Below are 21,730 nucleotides of genomic sequence, written 5' to 3'. Positions count from 1 at the left end.
TGCTTTCCTTGGGGGCGCTATTCAGTCTGTTGCCCTTTGCTGCTGCTGATCTTGTGTTGTGCAATGCTTGTTTTTTTTTGTTTCTTGTTGATGCAGGTGTGCTTCTGCTTTTGGCCACTGGGTGGCAGTGTAGGCTTTTCTTTTCCTTCACAGCTCTATGGCTTCCCCTTCCATTCGACTGTCCTTTGTCCGGTTTGTGCAAACCTGTCCCAGTGTGCAGGGCCTGTTATGGATTGGGCAGGAGATTACTTGGGGCAGAGGAAGACAAAGAAAAGGACGTGCAGCTTGCTGGGGTCGTGCTGATTTGTTTCCAGGCTTTCCTGTTTGTGGCTGAGGTCCGTGTGAGGCCTCTTCTGGTTGAGCATTTGTCTCTTTTCCCTCTCCCAGCCCCTCGCAGCATACCAAGTGTCCACGGGCTGCGGGGGAGGGGTCGCCGTGGTTGGCCTCTGGCGCTCCTCACTGTTCAGTTCTCGGCCTCCCCCTCACCGCCGCCGGCTCATTCCTCGCGCCGTGCAGGGTGAGGAAGGTCTACGCACCATGTGGGGCAACATAATTGATTATAGCGGGTAGGCGCCGCTTTAATTGATCGGCGCCCTGCAGCTCCCCTTCACGCTGCAGGCGCTTTACGGCATTTTATTCACCCCGGGCTGTACTTCACACACGCAGCGGGGGCACTGCGGGCAGGCCGCGGGTGGGCTCCGCTGGCGCTGCTTCACTGGAAAATCAATGAGGCTGCACTTACGCCCGGCAAGGCGCGCCGGACAACGCGGGTAGGCTCCGCTTATTTCAGTCTTTCACCCCTCCGCCGCACTTCACACACGCGGCGGGGGGGAGGGGGCGCTGCAGGCAGGCCGCGGGTGGGCTCCGCGAGTCTTGCTGTATTGCGGGGACAATGTCTGGCAGTGTTCCCACTGTTTGGGGGTGCAGTTAATGTCTATAGCGGGTGGGCTCCGCTTTGGTGCACAGTCTTCCGGGGGAGCCGGCTCACCTTCGGCCGACGGGCCAGGTTCTGGGCTGCGGTCATGGCGGGTGGGCTCCGCCCGGCTGGTGCATCACTCCAGTGGGGGTCTCTGCCACGCGGCCGCCGCAGGTGGGCACTGGGCGGTCCGCTCCTCTCTGGTGGTGCTGGATGGTGGCGGCCGACACGGGTGGGCTCCGGTCGGCTCGTCCTTGAAGGCTGGTGCGGTGGGCCTCACGGTCGCTGCAGGCTGTGGGGCTCCGACGTGCCCACCGGCTTTCCGGCGCTTTGCGCCCTGCTACAGGGGGTGCCCTGCAGGCGGGCAGCTCTCTCCCCCTTTTCTCAGGATGTTTTGGCAGTGGCACGCGTGGCTTCACTACCGGCCTCGTCGCCAATGTGGTGTTGGGCCCTAGGCCCACATGGTGCAGTAAAGCATGACACAGGACACCAGTTAGGGATCGCAGATCTGGCCACGTGCGCTCTGGCTCTTTTATTGGCAGCGTCACCTGACCCAGTGACGTCTGTGGTGGGTGGGTGTTTAGTGTAGGGTTACATCTAAAACAACTAGACTGTGTCCTGGCAGGACACTACAGATGGTAGGGTGTTGACCGCATTTATTCTTCGTGCAGCCTTGGATGTTGCCAATGCTCTCGGCCGCGCTGTCAGGAACTCTTGGTTGACCTACCCTTTAACGGGGTCCTTCTGTTTAACACTCATGCAGACTCCACCATTCAGCCTCTTCTTGTGGGGCTCAGTCCTTGTCCTCCTCCATAGGTGGTTTTGTTGATCCTCCGTGTCTTAGTGGGAGGGGTTATCTCACTGCTCCTGGAATCTGGTGTTGGGGTGACCGTTACACTTTCTGTGAGGGATACTGTGCCCTCGGGGTCCTAGGTTGACCTACCTCTTCAGTTGGTTCAGCCCCCTTTTGGCAAAGTGTTCTTTTTGGCTGCTTACTAAGCCTTCTGTGGTTTCTTCCGCAGGCTTTCTAATTTGTTCTCTGATGTGGGATTTGTTCCCAAAGAGTGGTTTCATGATTCTTGGCCCGTGACCTACCCTACATGGGGTATTTACAGCTAGCCCTGTCTTACACTGGTAAAGTGTGGACTCCCCCTTGGGGGTTCCTTGCCCTTCCTGGTGTTGCTGTATGCCGCTGGTGCGTTTTCTTTTGCAGCTGCAGTATTGTGCTGCAGTTTTTTTTGCCCTTTGTCTGCCGTTTGGCCTGGCCCTCTGTCTGGTGTCCAGAAGGGGTATTTTCCTACTTGTTTCTCCTCCTGTTTTCCGGCTGGTTGTTTGTTGGCACCCAGCTGTGCCTGCCTGGACGTTGTGTTATATAGGAGAGGGGTCCCAGACACAAAGCTAACAATTACAATTTTCAACAAACATTTACAGAAAAGACAAAAAATGAATGCAAAAAGATTTATTTCAAATTTGCATGGTTACCATACATTGGTTGGATTTCATCAGCATCACATTACAAAATTCTTATATAAGTGTGCCCACATACACAACAGGGAGGGGGTGAAGTGAGGGAAAGTGCCAAAGGTTTAAGACGGAATGGAGAAATAGTCAGATTCGCTCGTGATAGATATTAATCATAACTCAAAAACAATAATTCATGGGATTCCTTGATCCAAGGTCCACGGAAAAATAAGCTCTTATAGAGTCCAAGATAAAATAGATGCAGACCACCTAACTCGCCATCAGCTGCTTGAGTCTAGCTTGGGGGTAGGAGTTGGTGGAGATATTGGCGTCTACGTTTCGACCCACACGACGCGTAGGATGTTAGTCCTTACAAACGGGGTCTTCTTCAGGACAGGATGGTTGTTGGTGGGCAACCACCTAAAAGAATTGAAAAATTATTTAGTACACAGCCACCTTGTTGAAACATACAAGGCAGGTGGATAATTAAAAAAGGGGGGGTTGGAGGGGGTTTTTTGATGGACATGTTGTCTTCTATTTACTGAACATATCGAGTGCGAACACTACGATGGGTAGAGCCCTCTAGGTCATTAGAGTGTGACGGGGACTCGCCTATCGTGCACAGGAAGATGAACCACATTAGATTCTTGGTCCCGATGGGTCACAAAGCTTTGGGTAGAATTCCTAAACGAGGACCATAAGAGAAATCGTAAACATTACCAGGTCATCTGCAGGCGCCCCAGAGCTATCTCATTCGTATCCCTTAAGTTTACTATTAACGTAACAGCTACCACTGAATTGGTGCCCGCTAGAATGGACCACCTACCCATTAAAGAGTTGGCGAGGGAGTGAGCTCGAAGGGAACGTTGCTCAAAGGGAAGTACAATTCAACCACGACGGCTTCAGCGTGTGAATCAACAACCTATTATAAAGTATGATTTAAAGAAAGATAAGAACATCATACTTCGTCTGCACAGTACACTAATCAAGCCTGTTTAGTCGCATTATGGTTAAGACCATTCACAACAGGATGGTCGTACCTTGCATATACCATTCCGATTGGAAGCTGTCTGGGCTGTACTGGAAAGTGGCCTATAATGCTCACGGTTAGGCTAGGATCCTGTTTGGCGGCTCTCTCAGGTGCCCGCTAGTACAAAGGAATAGTAACGATGAGATTCTCGTAATTATTAAAGGATACATTAAAATGCATTCCGCATCAAAAATACAAATACCCCACCTTCAGTTTATAAGTTTATGATGGTTTTATATCGCCTCCCTGGTCCTTAACAGAGCCCTGTTAAAAACGGAGACATGATCAATTGTAAACTAGCTTTACGGATTGTTGACATACATAGTGATTGTTGGCGAACCCCGGAAACCTGGAAGTCTCACCTTGCACGCAAATCACAAAATGTTAATGGTTGTCACTTCACATATGACCAGCTTTGTTAATGGATCCCCACATGATATACTTCTGGAGAAAATAGATAAAAGGGTTCGACACAGCCGAGGTGTGAGTTGGCTACTGATGAAGGAAAAGCTGTTGGCTAAACAAAGTATACTCAAAAACCATTCAATAACCCACATTCGGATTGCAGCTCACCTTAAAATTAATCGCCACCAGTCACAAGGTTACGATGGTGCCCCAACTGCAAAACACAGACGACCTCCATGTTATAAATAGGGTTTGTGCTAACTAATGTTTAAATCTTTCGCATACAAATATTGTGCCTCTCACCTAACACTGCCGGCGTGGGGTTCTAACCGACTCCACCTACACACTGGGTCGCACAGTCACCGGAATCCACTTGGTAACGGGGTAAACTACTGGTAGGAACAGGGTTCAACACAAACGAGGTGCGAAGTTAGCTATTAATAAAGAAAACAGTTCGCTAAACAAAGTGTTTTCCAAAAAACCACCATTCAGATTGCAGCTCACCTTAAAAATATTCGCCACCAGTCACGAGGTTACGGCGGTGCCCGAACTGCAAAAAACAGACGACCTCCGTGTTTAGAATGGGGCTTGTCCTCACCAATGTTATACTCATTCGCATATAAATATTGATATTATGCCTCTCACCTAACACCGCCGGCGTGGGGTTCAAACCGACTCCCTTCCACACTGGGTCGCCCAGTCACCGGAATCCACTCGGTAGCGAGGGAAACTTCCTGATAGGAACAAGGTGGGCGGGGCCTGCACCCGAGGTTTCATTAAATGAAATGGAAAAAAGACTGCTGTGCGCTTCTCATTGTATTCGAAAAAATGTTTTGCTATGAGCTTCTCATTGTAATCGAAAAATAGGGGGGGCAGTTACTTAGCATGGGACTCGTGGCCAAAGGCAGAGACATTTGAAAACCCATTGTCACACTTGTTATTAGATGCATAAACAAAATTTAAGTTTTCACATTTGTTATGGCGCCATTGGTATGCAACATCAAAAAACATTATCAAGAAACATTTACACAGCCGTGGGTGCGGAGGTGTAAATCGCACATGATTCAAGATACATCGCTAATAAACAGACATATTGCATTGCTTATTTTGAACTTTTGATGTACAGGGTTAACCTTTAGGTATTATAGATATTTGCAATAATGTCCATCAGGTATTGTTGTTTATTCACAAGAGCTACACAGTTGACAGAATGTAGCCCCAAGTGCTGGGAATTCTCATGACGTGAAACATATATATTCATATTGTAGAGACATCAGTGTCCGTATCACCACGAATATGGTATAGAGACGGGTAGTGTGTACATTGCTCTTATAATGTGAACCACATGTATTCATATTGTAGAGACATAACAGTGTCAGTATCACCACGATTATGGCCTAGAGACAACCATCAGGTAATGCGCACAATGCTCGCAGGTTAGTGAAAAGCACTCCTCTGCATGGTTGCCAAAAAAAACCTTTGCTACAGATAGGATCAACAAAGAATTCTTCAATTCATAGGTTCGCCAACTGCGCGAAGCTGCTTTCAGATTCATTTAGACCCTCTGATACAGAATTAAAAATATGGATCCATTTCAGTGCTCTGGCATTCAATACACTGGATATATCACCACCCCTGGGGCCTAATGTCACATGCTCAAGGACTGCCCATTTCAGAGTTTCCGGGAGATGACTTTCTTTTTGACAGTGTTCTACCAATGGTGCCCCCAGTGTCTTGCATCTTATGCGACTGCAATGTGTGAGAAACCGAACTTTCACCCGTTGAGTTTGGCCTACGTATATTAAATTGCACGGGCAAATTATCCCATAAATAACATTGGTGGTGTTGCAATTTGTATGGGTCTTGTAGGTGTGGCGGTGGTTCTTGAAAATGAAGTCCTTTGATTGGATGGTTGAGGGACAGGCTTTACAGCTACCGCATTTAAAATGTCCAACTATAGGTGATTGTTTCCAGCAGGAGGCCAGGGTAGGAGCTTTGGGACATTCCAGAAAAGATGAAACTACATAATCCCTCAGGCATCTTGCTTTTTTGAAAGCATGCATGGGTACCTCGGGAATTTCCAACTCCTTGCTGACTATGCCCCAGGGTTTGTTGATTGTTTTCTTTATTTCTTGACTTTTCGTAGAAAATGTGGTGACACATATCATACGTTTTCTTTTTTGGTCCATACGTGAAGAGGGTTCGAGAAGTCTCACGGTGGCTGAACCATGCCCTTTTCCGTGATCGTTTGATCAACCGCTTAGGATAGCCTCTTTCAATAAGACGTGTCATCAATACATCTGATTGAGCCATGTAGTCTTCCTTCCTGCTACAATTCCTCCTGACCCGAAGAAACTGCCCATGTGGTAAATTGTCACGTAGACTACGTGGGTGGTGGCTTGAATACAACGAGTTACGTTCAGCAGGCTTCCTATATAGTGTGGTGTACAGTTTTCCTTCTTCCGCTATTATACTGATATCCAGAAAATCAATCCGGGTATTACTGGCATGCATTGTAAATTGGATATCCGAGGATTGTCGATTTAACCACGAATGGAAACGGTTCAAATCTTCCTCATTTCCTTTCCAAATGAACACCACATCGTCGATATAACGCATCCACATGCGTATCTGATGGTGAAAAGGATTACTGACGTTCATGACAAAAAAATTCTCGTAGAAGGACATAAAAAGGATGGCCAGATCCGGGGCAAAGGCTGCCCCCATTGCCACGCCCTTTGTCTGCAGGTAGAATACGTTCTGAAAGATGAAGTTCCTCATCATTGCTATTTTAAGCAAAAGAATGATGAAGTTCGTCGGTACTTGTACAAGGGCCGGCCGGGTGTCAAGGGCTGCCGTTGCCACAATCAGTGCCTCCTCTTGGGGAATGCTTGTGTATAGCGACACAATGTCGCAAGTTACCAATAGTTCCTCTTCAGGGTTGAAAGCTTTGGCATCTACCAAGTTGATGACATGTGTAGTGTCTCTCAGGTACGTAGCAGTTCCTTCAGCTAGAGGTTTTAAGAAAAAGTCCACATACCGACAGAGTGGCTCCAGGATGGACCCACATCCGGAGACGATGGGCCGCCCTGGGGGATTCTGAATGTCTTTATGAACCTTAGGTAAGGTATAAATAGTCGGGGTGCCTGGACGTTGTGGTCTGGATGTTTAGTTTAGTGGTGCTTGTTGGTGTCCAGCTGTGCCCGCCGTTTTTTCGGGTACACGGCCAGGGACCTTTGAGTGAGGTCTGGCGCCCCTGGTTCTGGTTCAGCTGGGAGTTCGGCCGCCCTCTTCACTGGGTGTGTTCACGGTCGAGGGCTCTTGACCTTGTTCTTTTTCTTGGAGTCTTGGTTACTCTTCTTCCTCTGTACTCCCCTCGTTGCCTGTACCTGGGACTTCCGGCGGAGGTCCCTGGTACATTGGCTGCGGACCTCCGTTCCTATTGCCTGTACCGGGGGCTTCTGGTGGAGGTCCCTGGTACATTGGCTGATGGCCTCTTTTTGTATTGCTCTTCCCTCTCCTGCTTGGTGCTGTGACACATCCCCTGTGGGGCGGGGTTCTCCGCAACACTAGGGTTCTAGTCTGCGTGGGGGGTGGCTCTTTTCTCTGTCCCTGTGGTTCAAACCCTGTTGGACGATAGTTATTTCCCTGTCTGGGCCTTTGGTCCGCCTGAGCTGGGGACATCCTCTCAGACCCTCTTCCCATTGGGTATGGCTAGGGTATCTAGACTACATTATGGAATCTGCGGCTAGTAGTCTCAGATGTACGAGTTACCTTTGGTAACGATATATCTGGTAGAGGCGATTTTTGCCGCAGATTCCTTCATGAACCCCCCCTTCCTCCCCGTTCTGCAAGGGTCGCCTTGGTCTTCTGCACTCGCCTGCCTCCTGGTGGTTGTCTTTTGCAGGTGCCATGTCTTACTCCCTCCTTCGGAGGATGCTCGCCTTGTTGTTGTTCCATTTTTTTACTTTAATAGGCACTTCTGCGCCCCTGGTCTCCAGTGTGGGGTTTGCTTGTGCTTCTTCCCTTTGTTACTTGCACTTCTGTCTTTGGCAGTCCTGTGAGTTGAGGTACCTTGGCTGGTCTCGACCTTTGCTTTCGAGAGACTTTCTCCCTGCTGGTATTGTCTGAGGTTGAATGGTCATTGCTCTCCGCTCTGACCTTGGTGTCCCTTTCTGTTCCGGGCGGTGGCTGCAGACTTCTTGGTCTGCTACGTATTTTTCCACATGCTTCTGCCCTGGGGAGGCTATTGTATTTGTTTGCAGGATTGCTTTTCAGTAGCGGTGCCCTGTTCTTTCATTCCAGATCTTGTTGCCTCAATACCTGGCTCTATTCTGGATGATGCTGTTGCTCACCATTGTTTCTTCCCTTCTGTTTAGCGGGGGTTTTCGCACAATGTTCCAGTATTCTCAGTTTTGTTAGTGATGGCTCTGTGTTGTGGCGTGGAAAAGTTCTCCGAAGAAAACTGACGTAGGCGCACCGCGGTGGGACTTGTGTATCCTTGCTGACGTCAGGGCGGAGTTACGTGGTGCCGTCCCACCGGCGGGCAGGGATGCTGTGGCAAATTTCCGGATACAGTCTCACGCCTGGGGATAATTCTACGTTAAGTAATCTGTGGCTAGAATGGTCTCTACCAGATACATCGTTAACGAAGGCAAGTAACTCGTACTTCGGGTGCAGGAGCCTCTCGTTGTTGTTGGGGACCTGCAGAAAGGCTGTAGGCGGTGACTTGAAGTCCACTTTGGGTAAACCAAAGCATAGACTTAGCTCTTGGTGGGTTTGGAGACCCTGTTGACACCCTCACGTCCCTTGGACTCTGGCTTTGGAGCATAGGTGCTCTTTGAGGAGTCGGGTGGCGGCAGTCACACTCTTGTCTTGGTCTATGTTTTGCCGAAGAGGGGCAAATGGGAAAGCTGGGCCCGATTCGTATGCAGAAGGCTCATTTAAAGCTCCCTGCCTTGGAATACTAATTTACCAGCCTTTCCTTGGGGAAGGTGAGAACACCTCTCCTCAGAGCAGGATTTGTTTCTGTCCTCAGAGTAGGCTCTCCGCTCCTAGGCGGTCAAACTTGACTGCGGCAGCAGGCTGGACTAGACCAGTCAGTCAGCACACTTGAGGGCTGATAGTTTTCAGGGGGTACCTCTAATGTACCCTCTGGGTGCATGTATTAATAAATCCTTCACTGGATTGTGTGGGTTTATTAATACAGGGTGTTTGATACCAAACACCATTTGTTCCAGTGAAGCCATTATGTAGCTGGGAACTCATTTTGACCAGTGCCCAGTACATACCAGAAGGCTGCTGCCTTGCTCTCTTGCAACATCTAGCAATAAAATGAGTCCTCACAGGGACACATCTGCTCATGCCTCACATAAAATATACTGCACCCTGCCTTGGAGCTAAAGGTCTGCTGTAGGGGTGACTTGCATATATTCGTTGCAGTGACTTTAGCATGGCACACTGGAGTGTCATGTGTTTTCACTCATGGTTTGCACCATGCCACGCAGCTGCTATGGCAGTCTTGGTGGAATGTATATGTGGGTCCCTTAGTGGCACAAGATAGGCTGCAGCCCTTAGGGACCCTCTTTGGTAACCATGCTGTAGGTACCGGAGGTACCATTTACAAGGGACGTACAGGAATGCTAAAGTCCTTTGCAAATTGTAGCACACTTAGACAACACCTTGTTTTATTAAAGGAGAACTGGCACTGAAGTATGGTTAGCAGGCCTCCATAGTCAGTCAAAAATGAGCATCTAGTAGCTAAAAAGGGGCAAAATGTGTGGGGGTCAGGGGAGGGGACTGCAAAAAAAGCAGACTTCTTCTACACTTACTCCATCTTATGCCATGCAAATACTTAGGGCATCCAAAATGGACCCTTCTGGCTTAAGTATTTAGTCTCCTACCCATGCAGTCTAAACACCACACATGTACTACATCCATACTCTGCATACAGCTCACACACTCTGGATGCTGGTGTAAAGCTTTGGGCTTCAGATACTTCAAGAACTTTATACAGGAGGGGTCGGTAGACCATACTTGTACACGGATGAAAAGTGCTGGTCACTTATGTAATATTAAACCGTGTGTTGCCACCATGTTTTTACGCTTATCACAGGACAGGAACAGCAGTCCACTATGCAGGAATGCTTGATGCACCCCTACTGGTCACAGGGCAGACTTTGGACTTTGCATTGTGAGTGACTGACCTAGGCCTCTTCGCAAAATTCTGTAATAGCTTGATTCCAGCATCAAAACAAATATCAGGATACCGATTCCCCAGATGGGCACTCAGGGCTGCGGTGCAATTTCATGTACCATGCTGGGGCATTCCCATCCCAACAGCCTGTTATTAAATTGTCATTCCAGATGGCAGATGTTTAGAGTGGTAGATTAAGGAGAAATACATTTTTGCAGAGCATTCCTGGAACAGAACAGCCCAGTAGGAAATGGCATATGTACAGGGCCACTAAAAGGAAAGTACCTAAAATAATATAAATATGAAATTTTAAAATAGTGGGGCCAGGGAAGCAACTTTGAAAGGAGGTAAATGCCGCTGAGGGGCAGTGAATGGGAAGGGATTTTTTAATGAGGGGGAACCCGTTCTTGGCTGCAAGGGTAGGGCAGCAGACCAGCTTGGGGTGTAGACCTGCAACACAGCAGGATGAGGGGGTGAAGGGAAGGCAGCGCAATGGGGAAAGGTAATCAGAGCAAGAAAACACATTGTATGATGGCATTTGTATAGCGCTTACTAGCCCTATGTTTGGGGAGGGTGGGTGGCTAAGTTTCTTACCCACATGGATACCAAACTTCGCCTTGTAGTGTGTGGATGAAAGGGGGTGTGTTCAGAATATTTGGGGATGGGTTTTTTCATGTTATACGTATTGGGGATGCAGCTCCTGGAATTTTGATTTGTTGAAAGTCTGAGATAGAAGTGCAAATTACAACTGTAATACGGGCTAAAAATATAGGAATCTACATCGCATCGGCCTAACCATAGTGATTGTGTGTGCACCAAAAAAACGAGGGGAGGGGGTAATCTGGGAAGGCCCAGTAATCTATATGGCGTTTTGTGGCAGGTACAGACCTTTTATCTAAAACCATAGTAGCCAACAGGTATCCTTTCCTGTCCCGGACCATTCCTAATTACTCTCTGAATTGCGGTTCCAGCCAGCACAGTATGACCTTTGTCATTGTGAACATATGAACCACATGTGAAGATATGAACCACATGTGAAGATATGAAACCACATGCACGGAATGTGAACAGGAAAAGAAAAATAGTTCTTTGAATGTAAGCAGTGGAAGGATACAAGTCACTCAATCACAAGTATAGTGAGAGCTACTCTGAGGATAAGCACTAGAAGAGAAAGGAAGCTATCAAACAAAGTGGATATTGATAGGAAAGGCAACAGTAATGAGCCCGAAGCCCAGTGTGAGTATTGGTATTTTCTATAATGGGTCTTACAACAAATAGAGCTGTCTATAGGCGACCTTGCTATATAGCACTGGCCATCTATTGCAGTGTCTTTGCCACTGGGTGCAAAGCATCATAACTAAGTGAGCTGAAGCCTCAGCTGCTCAGTCACCAAAATAAGACCTGATTATCTATTGAACAGTATAATTCCCAAGGAGCACCCGTTACAATAACCCCAGGACTGTCGGACTATAGTGTGTGGAAAGAGGCACACTAAGGGTATTGAACTATGTAGGCTCGCTTAATCCATCCAGTAAAGTTTCAGCACTGCTTTCTAATCTCCAGTCTAGATAGGCTGCATTGATGTTGTGGCTCCTGATCTGGTTTAACTGTCTTCTGTGTATATCCTCAGAAGCTTAGCATAGTTTTGATTTTGCTATAGCCTGCAAATTCTCCCCTAGGACAAGTTAGGTTCTTCCACTGGTCGCATCTCAAGGGGTTTCCAGAATCTAGCTTGTCCCCAGTTTAAAGTGCTGCTGCAGACATTGTGAGGAACAGAACTTTTGCTAACTGTGTATAGTGCCAAGTTATTTGGACACAAATACAGTAATGATGCTACTTTGGTTGACTCTGGCTATTGCCTTAAATTAAACCTTTTCAGAATTCAAGGACTTCATCCTGTACTGCAGCAGTCTATTTTTTTGTCATCTTGTGCTAATACAAACGAGCATTGACAAAGCAACACAGTTGCATGTTCAAATTATTCAAAAATTATAAAGCGAGAGTTTTTGTAAAAGGGTAGTGGTGGCAGTCCAACATAGCTCGCCTCTAGGGGGAGTCAACTTGTGAGATGTGGATTAAAAAGAGCCATATTCCGGTCACCGGAGTGGCCCTCAGTGGAAACCTTCAGAGGAATGATGTTTTACTTCATTAATTAGTGCACTATTTCATGTTTTTACACACGTGAATGTGTTAAATCGATCGGTCTCTTGATTGATATTTTGTCTTGCAGGATGCTGATTTAGTCCAATGGCAGTCCATGTTTGAGCAGGTGCCGGAGCTCCTGACTGAGGCAGAGAAGAAGGAATGGATCGGCACTTTAAAGGCTGTGGCTCTTAGTTCTGATGCCTTCTTCCCCTTCAGGGATAATGTAGACCGAGCTAAGAAGGTAAGAGTGCCATACCAATTTACATGCTGGCTTTTGTGTGATCTGGGTGAAGTGTCTGCTTTTTCAAGTGGGTTGGTGGTTGAGCAGTATTTTATGTGGGCTCAATGACACTAAAGTCCCATAATTTTGCCCCCCATAGAAAGTGACTTGGCACATGCGATTAAGTGGTGAAATCTGGTTGTCCCCATTTGCCTCACTTGACTTGTATTAAAGGTGGTTGAATTCTGTGGTCCAGCACAGAAGTTTTGTGGTGCCAGGCTTGCTATTTGTCCAGACTATCTAGATAGCATTTAGCTATACACCGATTTAGAGCAAAACTGTTGTGCCATGAGGGAAATAGCATGACTTGAAGGTTCGCAGTGTTTGTCCTGGCACTCAAGGCCTTTGTTACCTGGTCCTTGGTGGGAAGCCACCAGCATGCAGGTTGGTAGGTCATTATTTACTGAGAGTGAAAGTTTGTGGATGCCTTTCCCTACACCCTTCATGCCCAAACATCTCATTATGAGGTATACAAATCTTTTCCACCTTTCCTATACAACACGCTATACAGCTATGCGTGCTGCTGTGGTAGAACCTAGGTGGTCTTGATCCAATGGGCTATCTGTTCACCAGTTTCTTGTTGCGTCATTATTGGGCATGTGCTTACTCTGGTATAATCCTTCACCATGTGTTTCAGACAGACTGCCCTAGTTTTAGCTATGCTGTAGTCTGTATAGTGTACTGTTGAGTGAGACGAGCCTCTCTCATTACTTTGTTTTTCTAGTGTCTCAGACAAAGGCATAAGGTTCTGAAGTCCGTTACGAGGTCACTCTTGGTGGACATCTACTCCAGGTTTTGCTTCCTCCCCTTTTCGGGTGGCTTCAGACATCGTCACCCAAATTTAAGCAGTTGAAATTCTCGCTTTGAGTACCAAAGGTGCTGTGTAACTTGTCACAGAACGAGATCCAGACGCGCTACTCCTGTTATATCATTACTATGAAAAACTATGGCTTCCGTCTCATTCTGTACCTTTGCGTTTTAAGTAACTTCCTCGCAGTAGTTAAATACATTCCCTTTTGGTTCTGGGCCTGGAAGACTGGATGGTGTCTCCTGACGTGCAGGACGTTTAATTTCGTATACCTGTCCTGCAGTTGCACAAGAGCTACCTTTGTTTATTGTTGGGCTTTACCCCCCTATCAATTTGTCATTCTTCTTTTTGGGCTAACATCAACCCACATCCCTTACCACCCCAGTCTTCTAAAAGAAGATTCTACTGGTCAGATTTATGTATTTCCATACCTTGACAACAGGTTATTGAGTAATTGCCACAGCTTGTGTTTGATCACATGTAGGTCCCAATCTCCCTGCTCTTCAATGTAGATTTTTTTATTCACTTCTCTCGGATGCACTTGCAGCCCTCCTGGTGTCTCCTGTTCATTGGGTCAGACCTGAGCACTGTCTCCCTCATGAGATGGTCCCAGCTCCCCAGCGAGTACGGGGGTGTATTTGCTATGATCAACAGTTGTCCCTTGAGCACTCAGTCTCCAGTAGTTCGACATACAATACTACGGTCACAGATATTCATATTCTTCATTTCACTTCCACTCTAGCCAACACATGTTTAGTTTTGGCATGACTTAATCAGGATTCTAAAATATCTAAATTAAATCCAATATCCGTTCCATCCTTCACGATCCATATATATTAATCCAAAACTTGAATCCTGAGAAGTGTTGTATAACGTGTTTAATTATCTGCTGTGTATGGATCAAGCTACACATCAAATTTGATCGACATTATCCATACTCAGGCACCACCGCGGTACCCAAAGGAGGATTACACCTCCGTATGGATAATGAAGACTGGATTTGAGTTGTAGCGTAGTATGTGTGCACCGCTGGTATTTAACACTGGAAACTAGTTATAATACACTTGTCTGTACTCCAGTTATGGATGATTTACGGATCATGAATCAGGATGGAGAATTAGATTTAATTATATGGATATTGTATAGCCTTAAAGTCCTATGTAGACTAAACACGTTCGCTAAAGAGGAAATAAAGAATTGGAATATCCAGTGACCAGAGTATTGTATATCAAACTACTGGAGACTAGGAGTGCTCGAGGGACAATTCCTGAACTTTTTAAGGACTTGGTGGCCATCAAAACACCACTTGCCACTGGGGTCCCTGAGAATATGCAAGGGGTTTACACAGTGGGACCTTATAGGCATTTCCACAGTTGGGGATATGTGGGACAAAGACACAGTAATATCATTTCCACAACTACAACATTTATACGGCCTTAGGTCTACGGAGACGTATAGATATGTCCAAATCAGGCATGCACTGCTACGGGCGATTCCGGCGGGCACGGACTTACCGGAATCCTCACCCCTAGAAGATAGACTGCTAACTGATTTCATGCAACACAAAGCGACCTCTCTTACCTACAAAAAGCTAACTAACAACCTAGCTGACCCCACGCAAAAACTGAAAGAGAAATGGGAAAGGGAAGTAGGGGAGATGGATGAATCAGAATGGAACGAGGCATTGGCCTCCCCAAGAGAGGTGGGAATTTCGACAAAGTTCAGACTGGTGCAGCTCAAGATCCTGCACTGCATTTATTATACCAGAACACTGCTTCATAAAATACATAGAGCGCCACACCCCTTCTGCCTGCGGGGATGCGGGGAGGAGGGTACATTGTTCCATACACTATGGGATTGCACACATATACAGGAATACTGGAGACGTGTGCTGCGGACTATCTCTCAAGCACTTAAAATCACTGTTCTGCCTGACCCGCGCAAATGTCTCCTAAATGTTTGGGAGCCCAACGACTTGGGCAGGTATGGGATACTGTGGGCTACGCTGGCCATGACAGTGGCTAAGCGAAACATCGCGCAGAAGTGGGGGGCTCCAGACCTACCCACGGCGAGCAGATGGGCTAAAAATATGGACGAGCTAATGGTGACAGAGAGGGCGGTCTATGTCCTCAGAGCCTCCCCCCGGAAGTGGAACAAGGTTTGGATGGCATGGAATGTATATCGCGGGGACATATGCGAACCACTGCCGGAGGGAGAAGATATAGACTCAGAGGGGGAAGATGAGTGAGGGTGAGACTGAGGTGTGAGCACTGCTGAGGGCAGAATACAGGAGTGAACTACTATATGGAGCCTGAGTGGAGCTGGAAAAGGCTGCGGACTTGATTGAGAACAATGGGAGATAATAAAGTGAAAGTTATGATGGCTTAAGTTGGGGGGGGGATGTTCAAAAGGTTCTTATGAGTAGGGGGGCATGCTGGGTACAGTAACTAAGACAATTAGTGATATTCAGTTGTAGTGCTATAAACGAACACGAATGGGCACGCTCGTACCACGAGGAATGTATAGTACTATTGTTTTGAAATTTTGTGGTACGAGGTACGTGCTGCAAGACAGTCAACTTCTCAAAAGAAAAACAAAAAAAGAAAAAAAATGTTGTATTGTAACACGATAACTGCTTAAGCTGCCTATATATAAATAAAGATTTTCACAAAAAAAAACACCACTTGCGAAATGGAAAGTCTCTCCCTTTGGAAGCACCAGGATAGTGGCTTCCTAACGGTATTGAATATATTATTGAGACATGGTGCGCCCCTATTTGCCCTAAGCAGACATTCAGTTTTTTGTGTGTTATGGACCAATTTATCAGGAGAGAACTGTGTTCATGGCATGTTTAGCTGTAGATACACCTGCTCTGCATGCTCCCTCCCTCGATTGTCGGGCGGGAAAATGCACAACTTGTTCTTTGAAGTCTTTCAAGCCATGAGCTTTAGTGTCCCCTCCTAAGATGGGTATTGCATATTTGGCATCAGCTCCGTTGTCACATTTTTCTCCTCTGTTTAGTTTGCACATGTCGCTGAAGCTGTCCATACCACCTGGCACTTCTCGTCGGGACCATCTGCTACTTTCACTCCCGTTGGCTAAACATGCTTGTGTTTGCAACAGTCTTTTTGAATCTGTCCTGGTTCCTTTGGTTCTGCACCTGGGATATTGTTACCACTTTGTGCGGGGACTCTGGTCCTTCTGTCACCCTTTTTAGAATCTGTAGACCATAATGGAAAGAACCCCTTTCCAGTACTTTCCAGAGTGCCACTCTCAGTACTCATGGCAAGATCACCATTTGATCTGTAACATCTGCTTGTCACCGAAATATGACGCAACCTCCTGCTCTGTCTGACAGCCTCCAGTTCCAGACCAGGAAGACCCTTGGATTACCAACACGATCTGCTTCTTGCTTGACACAAGATGGCGAAGCGCCGAGATCAGAACTCTTCAGGGAAACCTATAAAGGGTGAGCAGTGCCTCTGTTGACCAACCATTGGCCTCCAACCTGGAGCAGAGTTCACCATCTGGCACCAGTACTGAGACCAACTGTTCCTGCCGGGCCAATGTCCTAAGACGATTGTGAGTAGTGTCCTACCACCAAAAACAAGCGGACCACCGACCTTGACAGGGTTAGGAGTTTAGCCCAGTACTACCTCCACAGCCTTCCAAGCTGCCACTGCATCCCAACCGTGGCCGGCAACGACACTTATTTAGAGTGGACTTTGGTCATGGCATGAATAGCTGTATCAGACCTGGCCTTCCTTGGTGGCGGCTGAGTCCTAGATGCTTTCTGGTTCCTCGACACCTGCACAGATGGGCTCTTTTGAGCCGCACCAACATTTGACGCCCAGGCTAACATTTGACGCCCAAACAGCTGTCTGTGCTGACTCTTCCATCCATAGCACATTCAATGGGTTCTGAGAATTTCGACGCCGCCACTCTACAGCGCCTTCAGGAAGAGATCAACAGTAGGCAGAAGAGACTATTCATTCACCCGCAGATGGGCAAGATTTCTTTCAAATTGCCACGGAAGGCGCCATACACTTCCTCCCAAAAGGAAGCTTACCTTCGAGGAGCAGCTTGTACTGGAACCACCCCACCTCCCAATCTAAAAAGGGATCGAGACCGGGGCACTAGCTCTATATCCTTATTCCTCCATTGTGCCTCTTCACCTACTTCCCCTCCACCACCCAAATCCACTGTCTAAATCATATCTTGGAATTGTGTTGCTGTCAAAAATGCAGCAACATTTAGGTAAGCCTCGGGATCCCCAGTGTCTGGCACCTGACCTGGCTGGAACCAGCTCGTCCTAGAGGAGGAATCTGAAGAAATGCACCTCTTTTGAAATGCTCTTGACCTATGTTTTTGACAAATGTTAGCTCCAGTGTTAGACTCTTCCTCCCAACCAGGCCCTCCAAACTCCTGGGTGAGGAGAAGCTCTGCAGCCTCCTGCCCTGTTCAGAATCCCTTGGCATGTCTCTCCCAGCCATAGCACCCCACACAGCTGCACTGTGAAGGCTGTAGAGACTAAATTACAACCGGATGAGTGGGGGTTTGGTTATTTGCCACTGGTGAGTTTAGATTGGAGTCAGGAGGTGCAGTGGCCTTATTTCAAGGGAGGGGCGAAGGGGTAATGTAGTATACCTGCAAAAAAAACTTGCTCTGTTTTCTCATTAAAAACTTGTGTGTGCGTTGCTCTCTTAAAGGTGAATGAGCCACTGAAAGATAGTCCTATGATTGGCTGTGGGGCAGCTGGAGGCCCTCCTTGAAAGCTCAGCTCGTTTTGGGCTCTAATCTCATTTGGCTTCTGCGTGCAACCCATGCCCAGGGCACAAGTCCTTAAAAAAAAGAAGTTGGGGGACGCTCCAAGTTAGGTGGTGTTACCCGAAGTGACTTCTTGACAGGAAGTGACGTCACAATTTGCCTTTCACCGTCTGAAATGCGTGAATACATACAAGATACAAGTGGAGGTATAATACTGCAATAAGTGGCAGTCACTCAAAACACGAACACGCTTTACACAGGACCCATTCCTCAGATTACACGGTTATTACAGACTCTGGCGTAGGCACTACGGGCATCTGTCGGGGTCACTGGAAGTGACCTGCTTGGCGTGTAGACAGAGCACAGCCGGGGCACCAAGGCTTCAAGGAGATGCGCGGAGAGGCTGGCAAGGGGAGGGTGCGAGGCGGAAGGGGAGATTGATTCAGAGCCTCGGGTGCATTTGAAAGGCTATCATTCGCACACAGGTGCGGACTCTGGTACCGGCTCCATCTTTTGGGCGGGGGGGGGGGGGGGGGGGCGTCCACCCGGTAAAAGAAGTGGGGGGGACGCCGTCCACCCACGTGGTATCCCTGACTCGAGCCCTGCCCACGCCCTACCCTAATGCGTTAAGAATGAAAAAACATTTACTATACTTGTAAAACGGGTGAGCGCAAGACATACCCTACTAGTGGCGAAATCTGTAAATTCGATTATTCCTGGCTTCCCTACTTGACCAGATTGTTTGATCCTAGCCAAATTTATTGTATCACTGTTTTCTTTTGGTTCTTGAACTGCGGTCCTGGGGCCCCTGGGAGTCTGCAAAGCCTACTTTGGGGGGGCATGACTGCTTATGAAATTATTAATCTGTTAATATTAAATTGTATTTGAATAACGAAGCAAAATATAAAATTGAACAGTTTAAAACTGTATGTAAAGGATTTTGAAATGGAGGCTAAAAGTAAGTAGGTATCCTCAAATGTATTTGTTAGCAAGTGCCTCAAATAGAATATAGTATGACAGTGGCCCCAATTGAATTTAGTAAAGCTCCAGCCATCCCATTAAAGTAAAAAATTATATTTCGCGAATTAAATGAACTATTTCATTTGTGTATTTGTTTGAATTCTAGTTTCTGGTAATGAATCAGTAGGGGGAACACTTAGAAATCAATGAGCTCCGGTGTGTGCTATTACACAAGCACTTCTGGTGTGTGTGGATTAAATAGGCTATAATGTTGCTCCATGTGATAATCTAGGCCAGGAATAGGGTGCACATGACCACTAACGTGCCTTCTATTTATTTAATTTAATGGCATGGTTTTCATCTTAGAAGCGGTGTGAACATTTTCAAGCTAGTTTAAAAACGTTTACTTTTGATAAATGCCTTAATGCGGTGATCCGATAGTAAGCTGGAATGCTTCTACTTTAATACACTCTTCGGAATTTTGAAGAGTTAATAATCGTATATGGTGCTTGTTGCACAGTTTACGTGCCAACCCTATTTTGGGATAGGCTAGTACAAGGCCTCTTAGAGCCCACCCAGATCTTCTGCTCGGTCCTGGTACGCCTCTCCTTGTCGTTTTTGTTGACTCACCCACACCTACTTATTCTTACGTATACACAGGGCCGGCTTTAGGGCAGTGCGACTGGTGCGGCCGCACTGGGCGCTGCCCTTTGGAGGGGGGCGCTGTGACCTCGGGGGGGGCGCTGTGTTTAGCAATATCTTATGATAGGAGAGAAGAGGGGCACTTTTGCAGGTGGTAGGGAGATAATGCGAGGCGGCGGTCATGGGACATGGGGGCGCCGGAAGTGATTGTCGCGCCACCAGCACTAAAGCCGGCCCTGCGTATAAAAGGTGCATCTATCGCTTAACCCGGAAAAAAATGCCATGCTTCTTGCAGTGAAGTCAATCGCCCTGAGGGTGGTGCTGTTGCTACATTTATTAAAATGAGTAGAATTGAAATACCGCAGGTAACCGACGAGTGTCTTTTCCTTAACTCTTTACGTTGGGGAAAAGTACTAAATAAGCGATGCAAACTGCCATTTAAGTGACCCATGCTGACCTTTCTTCTCGAGCTTTCTCATGCCAGTTTCTTTGTTTTCCTTCAGAGCGGAGTTCAGTTCATCGCAGCTCCATCTGGTTCCGCCGCTGACAAGGTTGTGATCGATGCTTGTGACGAGCTGGGAATTACTCTCGTTCACACGAATCTCCGCCTGTTCCACCACTGACCATCTTCTCCTGGCAACCTCCCTGCTGGCGTTTGATGATTTCACTCTCCAGGCCTCAGACTGTGCATAGCACCAAGCCTTTCAATGAAGCCTACTGGAAACTGTTTTGTGAAGTGCTGCTGAGTAGCAATAAAGAATATTTTCGCATTCCTTTGTGCCTTTTTGTATCTCGTAACCTATTGGTGCCAGGCTGTTTACTATTCGAGTTAGTGTTTCGCGTGATACGGAGGTATTCTTCAACTTGTGTACATTTGGCAAATCGTGTTCCATTCGATCCCATCCCTTTTGGCTCATTAATCACGAATTAGTGAAACTGATTATTTTGTTAACGTCCCCAAACCAAAGTAATTGGAACAGCCATTCCACTCCGAAGAACCCCACTACGTAATATCTTAAATATGGATGTGTCCTTTTGCAAGAGTCAATATAGTCTCAAGTGTCACCTGATCACTTGTCCCTGCCTGCACAGCTAATGCAAACTCTCCGTTCGCTCTCAAATCTATCTAGTTATCTTTTTTTCTCCACACATTTTCACAACTTCATATCAAACAATGACTTTAGAATACTGAAACTCAAATGATTCTTCACATTTCTTTACTGAAAGTTTCCACTTATTTTTAGTTTCATAAAGATGAAATACTTAAACATGAAAAACAATCTTTTACAAATCAATACACAAATCAATTCTTGAAGTCATAGGTCCCAATGCATTTCGGGATGCACGATCTCTTCAGGGGAACTGTAAAAATAAAATGCAATGTTTCACAAATATGTAATGTAACTCAAAGTGGTTCTCTTCACTCATGTTTATACGATCAAAAACCGGTTTGAATTCCATGCGCTAAAGTAGTCCAGAAGCAAACACTGTTTTATGTATCTTCACCTCTAGAATGCAGCCAGCAGTGAAAAATGTGCTCCGTGCATTCAAAATAATACGTTCAAACACACCAGCAACCATGAATTTGTACAGCCTGTATCTGTGAATTATAATCCCGATGTCAAGAAAAATCATGAAATCACCTGAAAACATTAGACCAAATGTTTCCATGTTCAGAACACGCCATTTTAACACATCAATATGCAAACTCTCTTGCCTTTCTACATATTAATAACGTTCTCAACTTATCGACTTAACCACCTTCCCACACGTTGCTTTCTTCATTCTGAATAACTGCCAACAGGACTGGTATATGGGCTATTTCAAAGATACCTGAAATTGAGCTTGCGTCGTTTGCTTTCAATGCCCCTGCAAAACGCCTTGTATGCTTATGGTCCACCGACCGAAATATACATCCCTGCTTGTGAATAAAGTACTGCCATTAGTGTTAAGTACACTACCATCCCACCTGCATCTCCATTTGCTGAAAAGTTACCTTCACTTCCCTCCAGTTAGTTATCCCCGCTCCGCACTTCAGATATTTCTGGTCACTATATTGAGGATTGCAAGAGTGCCTCTTTTTTACATTTGTAAAATTAGGTCACGTCTCCGTACAAGCC

General features: G+C 46.7%; 1 protein-coding gene across 1 annotated transcript in view; it reads left to right on the top strand.

Annotated features, from left to right (window-relative positions):
• The window catches only part of ATIC (5-aminoimidazole-4-carboxamide ribonucleotide formyltransferase/IMP cyclohydrolase), a 110,794-nt gene extending 90,411 nt beyond the window's left edge, over nt 1-20,383 (top strand). The window contains exons 15-16 of the mRNA XM_078681300.1: nt 12,239-12,394; nt 20,114-20,383. Of these exons, the coding sequence (XP_078537426.1) occupies nt 12,239-12,394; nt 20,114-20,233 (276 nt within the window). The 3' untranslated portion in view covers nt 20,234-20,383. The remainder of the gene's footprint in view (nt 1-12,238; nt 12,395-20,113) is intronic.
• Nucleotides 20,384-21,730: the final 1,347 nt, after the last annotated feature.

The sequence above is a fragment of the Lissotriton helveticus genome, chromosome 3_1 (genome assembly GCF_964261635.1).
Source record: "Lissotriton helveticus chromosome 3_1, aLisHel1.1, whole genome shotgun sequence".
NCBI classification, from domain to species: domain Eukaryota; kingdom Metazoa; phylum Chordata; class Amphibia; order Caudata; family Salamandridae; genus Lissotriton; species Lissotriton helveticus.
The sequence above is the reverse complement of the archived record's forward strand: the minus strand, read 5'-3'. Positions and strand labels throughout refer to the sequence as shown.